This window comes from Pteropus vampyrus, unplaced genomic scaffold (genome assembly GCF_000151845.1).
Source record: "Pteropus vampyrus isolate Shadow unplaced genomic scaffold, Pvam_2.0 Scaffold49, whole genome shotgun sequence".
NCBI classification, from domain to species: Eukaryota; Metazoa; Chordata; class Mammalia; order Chiroptera; family Pteropodidae; genus Pteropus; species Pteropus vampyrus.
The window spans coordinates 5,897,502-5,907,599 of record NW_011888830.1 but is presented as its reverse complement, the minus strand read 5'-3'; the positions used below and the strand labels follow the sequence as shown (position 1 = coordinate 5,907,599).

The 10,098-nt window shown below is 48.5% G+C and overlaps 1 protein-coding gene across 1 annotated transcript in view; it reads left to right on the top strand.

Moving 5' to 3' along the window:
- The window catches only part of ITIH2 (inter-alpha-trypsin inhibitor heavy chain 2), a 33,491-nt gene that overhangs the window by 13,665 nt on the left and 9,728 nt on the right, over window positions 1–10,098 (top strand). Inside the window, exons 6-13 of the mRNA XM_011359657.2 lie at window positions 2,176–2,283; window positions 2,940–3,068; window positions 4,441–4,557; window positions 6,170–6,338; window positions 6,926–7,051; window positions 8,032–8,213; window positions 9,118–9,303; window positions 9,677–9,816. Of these exons, the coding sequence (XP_011357959.1) occupies window positions 2,176–2,283; window positions 2,940–3,068; window positions 4,441–4,557; window positions 6,170–6,338; window positions 6,926–7,051; window positions 8,032–8,213; window positions 9,118–9,303; window positions 9,677–9,816 (1,157 nt within the window). The remainder of the gene's footprint in view (window positions 1–2,175; window positions 2,284–2,939; window positions 3,069–4,440; window positions 4,558–6,169; window positions 6,339–6,925; window positions 7,052–8,031; window positions 8,214–9,117; window positions 9,304–9,676; window positions 9,817–10,098) is intronic.

The following is a 10,098-nucleotide window of genomic DNA, read 5'->3' as shown; positions in this document are numbered from 1 at the left end:
GCTCTGGATATGGAGAACTTCAAGACCGAAGTGAACGCCGCCCCCGGAGCAAAGGTGCAGTTTGAACTTCACTACCAGGAAGTGAAGTGGCGGAAGCTGGGGTCGTACGAGCACAGGCTTCACCTGCAGCCGGGGCGACTGGCCAAGCACTTGGAGGTGAGCGTGATGTGCCCGGTGTGCAGCGATGCCATCCTCACGGTTCTTTTTTTTTTTTCTTTTTTTTTTTAAGAGCTGCAGCTGTTATGAGGCTCGGTGTTAATAAGAACATAGGTGACGCTTGGTAAAAAGAAAGTGTTTGCTAAAATTCTCTACTCACTGTTATTGCTGCCTGGGAATTCCTGCAACATCACGGACCTTTCTACTCCTCTTTTAATGAGATCCGTTGCTCTTTGCCTTTTCGCTCCAGCTCAGGATTTTTCTTAGCCACTGATATGAGAGTTGGATACGGAAGTAAGTTCCCACGTCCAGTTCTAATTTTCATACAAAGGCTTGGGACTTGGTGTTTCCTCTTTCTCCAGCCCGATATCTCCCGGATCTAACGATACTCGGTCTCTTCGGCACCCTCTCTGTGGAAGCGAGCTAGAATTCCCTCACTCTGTGGTGCTCGATGCCACTCAGATCTGCAGTATACGGAAAAGGTTACGGGTTTGGCGTCCCCAGGCCACTTCCTTGCAGGTTTCAATGGCCGCTCGGCTTCTTACGAGCTGTGTCAGTTCCCTAGTACTGCTGTAACAAACGACCACAAACTGGGTGACTTAAAACGATGGAAATATGTCCTCTCACAGTTCTGGAGAACAACAGCCTAAAATCAACCAGTCGGCAGGGCTACGCTTCTAGATGCTCTAGGGGAGAGTCTGTTCTGTGCTTCTTCTGGTGCCTGGCAGCTGCTGGCATTCTCTGACATGTGGCCTCACGGCCACGTCCCTCCAATCTCTGCCTCTGTAGTCACAACACCTCCTCTGTGTGTCCCAAATCTCCCTCTGCCTTTTCTCTCATAAGAACACTTGTCATTGGATTTAGGGCCTCCTGGTTAGGACAGGTTAATCTCATCTCGAGATTCTTAAGTGCATCTGTGAAGAGCCATTTCCAAGTGAGGTGACACTCACAGGTACCAGAGATTTGATGTAGACACATCTTTTCGGGGCGCTGTCATTCAGCACACTGCACCAGCCTTCTGACGTGGGACAAGTTATCCCGAGTGTCTGTGTTTTCATCCGTGAAAAGGGTAGTGTCACATCCTTTGGGATGGGGCTAAAGAACAGTGTGACAATGACAACTGAAGAGACGGAGATGACCGAAGCTGTTCAAAGCCAAGAAGAAGCGAATGAAGTAGTACGAGCTGGGACTCGGGGTTTGTAGCGTGTAGTGTGCCTCAGCCCCGTCCTAGCTGGCTCATTCTGAATCTCTGTTTTTTCCATCCATAAAATGAGAAATAACAAGTAAGAACAATAACACGTGATAATAATATCAATGAAAGTTAAATGAGCTCATACGTGTGATGTGCTCAGCACAGCACTTAGAGCATTTAGAGAGAAATGGCAGCTGTGCCTATGGTTTTGCCGAGGATCACCAAAAAGGATGCCCTCCTAGTAGGTCTGCTGGAAGCAAGAAGACAGAAAAGTAATTAAAAGGCCCAGGATGTGGGGTAGTGGTCTATTATTGACAGATCTACCGAGTAAATCCAGACTTATTTATTTAACAATGGCTTTCCTTTTTTTTTTTTCGTCCTAACAAAAGGAATGCTTTATGAATGAATGGAATGGAATGGAATGGAATGGAATGGAATGGAATGGAATGGAATGGAATGGAATGGAATGGAATGGAAATAGGCTAGAATAGAATAGAAAGAATAGAATAGAATAGAATAGAATAGAATAGAATAGAATAGAATAGAATGGAAAGACTAGAATGAGACAAGGAATTAAATCCCAGGGAAACGAAGCAATAGCAGGCGAGCACTGAGTTGCTGGAGGGGTCTTCAGCCTCCATGGCGAGATGCATCGTATCCCACAGAATTTAAAGAACGTGCAGAAGTGATCTCGGAACCGTGCTGGGTCATCTTTGGGAGACCCGGAAGACGAGAAGAGCAGCAGAGGACTTAGTCATTGTACTTCTTGCTCAAAAAGCCTTGAAAGATATTTCGATGCCCTGAGTAATTTTCTTTCCCATCCCTAGGTGGACGTGTGGATTATTGAGCCTCAGGGTTTGACATTTCTTCATGTTCCTGACACATCCGATGGCCATTTCGATGGTGTTCCGGTCGTGTCTAAAGGACACCAGAAGGTACCATGAGCACTGCATGTCGCAGAGTCTGAGTGGCCGGCAGACATGGGTTCTGCTTTCCTCCCGTCCTCTGGGGACTAGAAAAGCGGTCAGGTGTTGAGCCGAGTGGACTGCATGAAGAGGCCGTGATCCCTGAGCAAAGTCTAGGGTCTCCCACTGGATACACAAAACTCCCGATTGTTTCATTACATTTTAACCAGGGACTGTTTCTTTTGGAGCCGCATTTCCCCCAAGTCATCGCTTGACCAGTAACTAAAAGACAGCTCTCACGTAACATACGGTGCGGTCCATTAATCACAGCAAGAGATAGTCTCTCTGCCCTAACGGCCAAGGATACCCAGCTAGGGAACAGTCAAATTCCTCTAAGAGCTTTTCACAAACTCTTCCTAGAGCCAGCAGCCACATTTTCCCTGGGGGAAGGGAGACATCCTCTGAATCTCTTAAAAAGGCCGGAAACCTGGCCAACAGCCCCGCGGGCTGGCAGATGCTCCCCTCCCATGCCTTCTCATGGTCCCTTCCATCAGAAACAGGACTACTGATGCTGCCTGGGTGCAGAATGACCGTGGGTCACTGGACCACACCTCTGCAGCTGTCAGCCCCTCCCCCGCACGGGGCTGGGGACAGAGACCGGGCCCTGACGTCACCATCCTTTCCAGGCACACGTCTCCTTCAAGCCTACGGTAGCTCAGCAAAGAAAATGCTCCAGCTGCTCCGAGACCGCAGTGGACGGGGAGCTGGTGGTGGTGTATGACGTCAAGAGAGAGCAGAAGGCCGGGGAGCTTGAGGTGGGTGACCGTGGGTCCGCGAGGGCCACCTCGCCGAGGGCAAAGACCTGTTTCTTGTCGAACAGACTCCCTGGCCGCTGGGCAGTTGCCGGCTGCCGAGGCAGGTGACCAGGCTGCAGAGTCAGGGGCTGACATCACCTTTCTTTAAGTGTCGCTGAGCATCGCCCGCTCACGGCAAGAAAACGGAATAAAGGCTCGTTGCGTCTCATGTTCTTATCCCGGAAAGGTATTTCCAGAATACCTCGTGCGAAGAACAACAGACAATCATAAAACGGGAGTCTCTGATAACTTTCCAAGGCCCTGCGCAGCTAGACAGCAAATAGAGCACAGAGGTTAGGGTCTGGGAGGGCAGAACGTCCAAAACCTGCAGACAGATCCGGGCCCGTGGTGAATTGTCTGATGGATGTTCCTCGCGCGATTCCTGAAGCGTCCTTTCCCCCGTGTCGTGCCCTAGCTGTGTGTCCCCATGTCTCCTGAGCTAACGTAAGAGCCCTTGGAGAGCACCCAAAAGCCTGTGCTTCTCTCCAGGGACAGTGCAGCGGGGTGTCCACAGCTGCACACCCTAGAGCTGGACCCGTCGTGTCTTGGTAGAAGGAATCAGAGGGCGGCGGGGAGAGATTGTGGGGTGCCCATCATTAGAGCCTGCAACGGAAGACGGAGAGGGTGGAACCCAGCTGGAGTGGCCTGCCATCACCCCAAGAACAACCCAGACTCCCCAGAATGCCCACAGAGGGGGCTCTACCATCTGCCCTGCTGGCTATCCGCCCTAATTGCCCGGATTCTTAGATTCTGTGGCCCCGAGCGTGCCGTGTTCACTCACGGCCAGAGCTGCCCACTCCTGAACTCTCTGCCCCAACCCTACCCCCGTAACCTGGTCCGGCCCCCACCCCGGCAGGCTAAGCCCAAACTCACACTCGAGCCCAGAGCCCAGCGTAGATGCCATTTCCTTGGGACTGGCCACCTGTCTGAGTTCCAGGCTCCCGCGCCGGGCATTCTCAGAGCCTTTATTGTCTGATGGTGGCACCTCACACCCTGATCCGCCCTCCTGGTCTGGGGCCTCCACGGGCCCGTGAGCTCATCGGGGCAGGGGCTCTACGGTGGCCAACACGGTGCCTGGAACAGAGGCCGTGGATGAGGACAGGGTGGGCGAAGGAGCGAGGAGCGAGGGGGCAGCCTGCCGAGAAGGCTCGGACCTTCGCAGGAATGGGAGGGGGGACAGGCCGGAGGACGCCGAGCGGCCTGGTCCGTGCTCCCCTCACGACCACCGCGCCTCCTGCCCGGCAGCACGCGTCTCCCCTCTCTCGGTTCCCAGGCCCCCGTCTTCCCGCGTTCCCGACGCCAGCGATGGTTTGTCCCGTGTTCTGTTTTTCAGGTATTTAACGGATATTTCGTCCACTTTTTTGCTCCCGACAACCTGGACCCGATTCCCAAAAACATCCTCTTTGTCATTGACGTCAGTGGCTCGATGTGGGGGATAAAAATGAAACAAGTAAGTGCCCCTTGGCGGTGGCGATACGCGGGGCCCCCCGCCTTCCCCGATCCCCCCCAAAGGCGCCCTCATTCACATACCTTCCCCCTCTGCACTCACCGTGAACAGCTCAGGCTGCTGCGACAGTAACACAGCCTGGGGCGCTGAGGAACAGAAAAAATTTATGCCCAAACTCGGCTTTTTGAAAACGGCTTCTCAGTATAACCTCGTAGGCTTCTGACCCTCTGCGTCGCGTCTTCCCTGCATCCTGCCCCCGTTCACAGTAGCTCTATGGCATGCGAATCATTTTGTGCGAATCTTTTCTAATCGTCCCGGAATTCTCTGGGGGCGGGGAGGGCCACCCTGTGTCGCGTCTCCCCGTTTAGAGCTCGACCTAGGAGCATTCGGCCTCAGACGGTGCAGATGAAATTCCAAAAAACAAACGAGGAAATTTTTTATTTTGCTCATCAGTCCATCCAGCCAGCCAGTTTGAACAAGCCACTGTCCATATATTCATTCATTCACTCATTCCTCCCTCCCTGCCTTCCTTCAACAACCGTGTCTGTCCACCCACGCGTTCACGCTCTCCTGGGACCCAAAAGACAGAACAGATGCATCCCCTGCACGGTGTGCTCCGTCCCCCGCACGGTGTGCTCACGCTCCAACGCCAGGGTTCCCAGCGGCGGCACTGCTGGCATCTGGACTGGACGGTTCTTTGTTGTAGGGGCCGCTCTGTGTGTCGAAGGCTGTTGGCACTGGGGGCCTCTTCCCCACTGGCTGCCGGCAGCACCGCCCCCTCAGGTCATGACAATGAAAAATGTCTTCATACATTGCGAAATGTCCCCTGGGAGGGGGCGTTTGCCCTCACCTGAGAGCCGATGCCCTAATGCAACAGTTATTCACTGCTTCCTTCCTTCCTTCCTCCCTCCCTCCCTCCCTCCCTTCCTTCCTTCTTCCTTCCTCCCTTCCTTCCTTCCTTCTTTCCTTCCTTCCTTCCTTCCTTCCTTTTTTCCTTCCTTCCTTTAACAAATATTTATTAAGCACCCACTATGTATCAGGCACTTAATTATCAGTAACAAAACCAACCAAAAACATTAAAAAAAAAACATCCCTGCCCTCAAGGAGCTAATGGAGCTTACATTCTAGAAGAAGGGTTCAGAGAATAAACAACAAACATAGTAAGCGTAAAAGTGTCTTCAGTGGTGCTGTTATGAAAAAGAGCTTTCCTTTTTTTTCTTTTTTTTTTTTCAAAAGAAAGAGTGTGTTAAAAACCAGGAGTACCATCTGCAGGAAGGTGTTGGTGGTTTGAAGGGGAAGGTGAAAAGCGAGTGGTTTAAGAGAGTGAGCGAGTAGACGGACTTGAGAAATACTTTTGATTTTCAGACACCACTAAGGGGGCACCTGACATTTGTGAACTTAACTTAAAATACAACTAACCAAAGTGGTTGTGCAGAACAAGTAGAAGTAAGTCTCAAAACGCAAGCAATACACATACAGAATAAGTAAGAGGTTTTCTGGAATAAGTAGGGCGTAGTCAGTACTTGAAAGAGGACTAGGATGAATTATTGGACTCCCTCCTTCTCAGGCTTAGACCTTCTGTGATGAGACCCTTCTACTTTCTCTTTTACAACAGACAGTGGAAGCAATGAAGACCATACTGGATGACCTGAGAACCGATGACCAGTTCTCGGTGGTCAATTTCAACCACAACGTGCGCACTTGGAACAACGATTTAGTCTCCGCTTCTAAAACACAGATTGCAGATGCCAAGAAGTATATCGAGAAAATCCAGCCCAGCGGAGGTGCGTAGGTTTAGCCTAAATCGCAGTGAGACACCTCTGTAGGGCTCAAATCTTGATTCAGTGAAGATATATTATCCCGTACCACAGTGCTCTTTGCCTTGTCTGCAATGGTCTGCCCTAAATGATACATTTATTCTTAGATGATAAATACTAAATTCGTGGCGAAAGTACAACACATAACCCACCCCACACAGGTTTTCGGTTATTCTCACCTTCCTCAGAGGAGAGTGACACTTGCCTCCCCGTTGCTTACGTAGCATACAAATGTTAACCATACAGAACAGTATCTACATCTCTCAGCGAGGACGGTTTATGTACCTTTAACTTGGTGTTCGACCCAATGACAGACTGGTGCTTCGAAAGAGTTAACTCATCATTAAGGGAAGAGTTCACTGCACAGAGAGTCTCTTATTCCGCTGGGGGATCTTGACTAGCCTGAGCAAAATTGGAAAGCGATCGAATGATTTGGGTACCTAATAAATTCTTCTTGAGTAAGCACCAGATGGATGAACCTGAACCCAAGATACGGTGGTTTCTGTACGAAGGCAGAGCGTCTAACAGAATGGCACGTTGTATCACCTCCCCAGGCACGAATATCAACGAAGCTCTGCTGCGGGCCATCTTTATCTTGAACGAAGCCGATAACCTGGGGATGTTGGACCCCAACTCTGTTTCTCTCATCATTTTGGTTTCTGACGGCGATCCAACAGTAGGCAAGTATCACTTCAGTTTCCTAGCGACAGATACCCTTACTGTCATCTTTGGGGAATGTGATTTGCTTACGATGGGAAATCTGATGGCATTTGCCTGAGTTTCCAAACCATGTTAAACCCACACTTCCTGATCAAAGGCTTCTTTCGACTCTGAGACACTCGCTCTGCCTAAACCAGCGTCCAGACATTTTTCACCGATGCCCTTGAATGTCTCAGTGTCACCTCTACAATGTGGGGAAACTTTCGTTTTAATGACAATCCACGTTTGCCGATGCGTACTGATGAAAGGCGTTTATTTCCTCAACGTCAGGAGTGAGATGGTGAATGGGAGTGTGTGTTGACAGTCGACCCCAGGTCTCCAAGAGGTCGCTTCTCCGGAGCCCTCACTAACGTATTCTTTCTTCATTGTTCTCCACACACCCCCTCCAGTCCCTCACGGCAGCCGGAGCAACGACTTCTCACTGATACATCTACGTGTTAAGCATTTTTCTTATCCACATCCATGTGAATATACACACACACGTCCGTACACGTGTGCATGCATGCATACAAATACATCCTACATATACCACTCCTTACGTCGTTTTTCTCCTTTAAAAATGCCTTTGAGATCATTCAACATAAATATATGAAGAGCTGCTTTGTCCTTTTTAATAACAGTAGTAATATAGTATTTTGAAATAATAGTATTTCAAAGTTGGAACGTACCGTGATTTAACCAATCTCCCTCACTGGTGTACATTTAAGTGGTTTCCGTTACGTGTCTATTCCTAATAATGTTGCTATGTACCGTTGCCCGTGCTTTATTCAACATGGATGAGTGCGTCTGTAAGAAAAATTCCTAGCGATTGAGTCACTGGGTCAAACAGTACGTGTGTTCCTGATTTTGACCAATTTTCCAAACTGCTCTCTGTGGATTTTCCCCAAACTGCGTAAAAGTGCCTCTTCACTCTTTTCCTTTCTGTCGTCATCAACTTTAGGGGAACTAAAGTTGTCAAAAATTCAGAAAAACGTGAAGCAGAACATACGAGACAACATCTCCTTGTTCAGTTTGGGGATAGGATTTGACGTCGATTATGATTTTTTGAAGAGACTATCCAATGACAACCGCGGGATGGCTCAAAGAATTTATGGAAACCAGGACACTTCTTCCCAGCTCAAGGTAACATTTTTTTCTGTTCTTTTTATTTTCTTCACTGAAAGTCATTCTAGGAATATCTAAGGCCTAGAAGCAGATGGTCGAATTTAAGTGAAAATTGTATGATTTCAGCTATATCGGGTTGCAAGAATCAGAGAAGTGTTCGTCCCGCTCTCCTGCACCCCCCCCACCTGTATGTGGGCACCAACAGTGAGACGGGAGGCAGTAAGGTGACAGGCACGTCCCCACCCCCTCCCTGAAGCCTTCAGAGGCTCCCCAGTCCCGCCAAGCGGTTGGTCCTTCTCGTCGTCATGGACACCGTTCCCATCAAAGTGCACTGGCATCTTGGGTGTCAACTTTCTATGATGCAAAACAGGTCACACTAGAGCCTGTAAGAATCCTTAAATGTAAGGAATATGAATTAGTTGTTTATTTTGACTAAATAGGCAAGAAAAAGATGTAGGAAATGAATGTCCTTTACCCAACTCTCTGTCAGTACCAGGTACCTAGCAACGGCAGGTGCCATATTTAAACTTGGGGACAGGTAAGGGATAAGGTTCTAATTTGGGGTCTATCAACCGAACTAGCTTTTCTTGTTATGAATGTCCATTAGCTGTACACACTGGTCATCAGAGGGAAAAAAAATGCTGGGCCCTTAAGCCAAGAGTGATATTCTTAGCAAGTCTTTTTACCATAACATCTCGATGTCTCATCTCGTCTGATAATTACGAGGATGTTCCTTGTCCCAAAGCTTTCCACAGAGATATAGATTGTGAGAATAAATTAAGAGAGATCTGTTAAGCATTTGAATAATCTCAGAGAAAAACTCTTCAACTCTATAAAGCGGTGTGAAACTAACGATTTCCTCTGTTTTGTTGTGTGTTTTTTGTTTGTTTGTTTGTTTGTTTGTTTGTTTTATGAATTGTAGCAATTCTACAACCAAGTCTCTACTCCACTGCTCCGGAACGTCCAGTTCAACTATCCTCACACGTCAGCAACAGATGTCACTCAGAACAGTTTCCATAACTATTTTAGGGGCTCAGAGATTGTGGTGGCAGGAAAATTTGACCCGGAAAAATCAGAACAGTTACAGAGTATTATCACCGCAACTTCGGTACTTTGGCTGATCTGCTTGTTTTAAAAATACTAACTGGTCCCCCGGACACAGTGCATCTTGTCCGCTAACAGGCTAACACTGCACCCCAAGAATCACGTATGCAAAATAAAAGCAATAGCGAAGCAAAGGCATGAGAACATTGATGCCATCGTCCCCATTACTGTGCAAATCTCTGCCTTTTATACCTCAAACCAATCCCAAACTCCAGAAATGGGCACCTACTTCCTCTTGTGTATGCTTTTGAATTATTTTACATTCCCCTCCAGGTTGTGTAGTACCCTGATTCACTCACAGGAGGTACGAAAAACGTGAATTTATTAACTGTCATTTATAATCATGACGTCTCTGCGTTAAACCTTGCATCATCCAGGCCAACACGGAGTTAGTCTTGGAGACCCTGGCCCAGATGGACGACTTGGAGGATTTTCTATCGAAAGACAAGCACGCGGATCCTGATTTCACCCGGAAATTGTGGGCCTATCTGACAATCAACCAACTTCTGGCTGAGCGGTAAGGAGCGCATACGCCACAGGGATTTGCAAAATTAAGAGGTTTGCCTTGAACATTTGAAGTAATACGCAAACAGAGTTTGAAACCAAGAAAGGCAGCAAATGATTGCAGCGTTTGGATTATTAATTTCCACTGGTTCCAATCGCTTTAACTAAAGCTCGGGTCACTGGTTTGTTTCTGTCTGACTCTGTGTTGAGGTGTGGCATGCACACAGTCAAGTGTGTGAAGGGTGTTGACCTCAAGTGCACGGTTTAATGCATTTTTATATACGTCGCCCCTGTA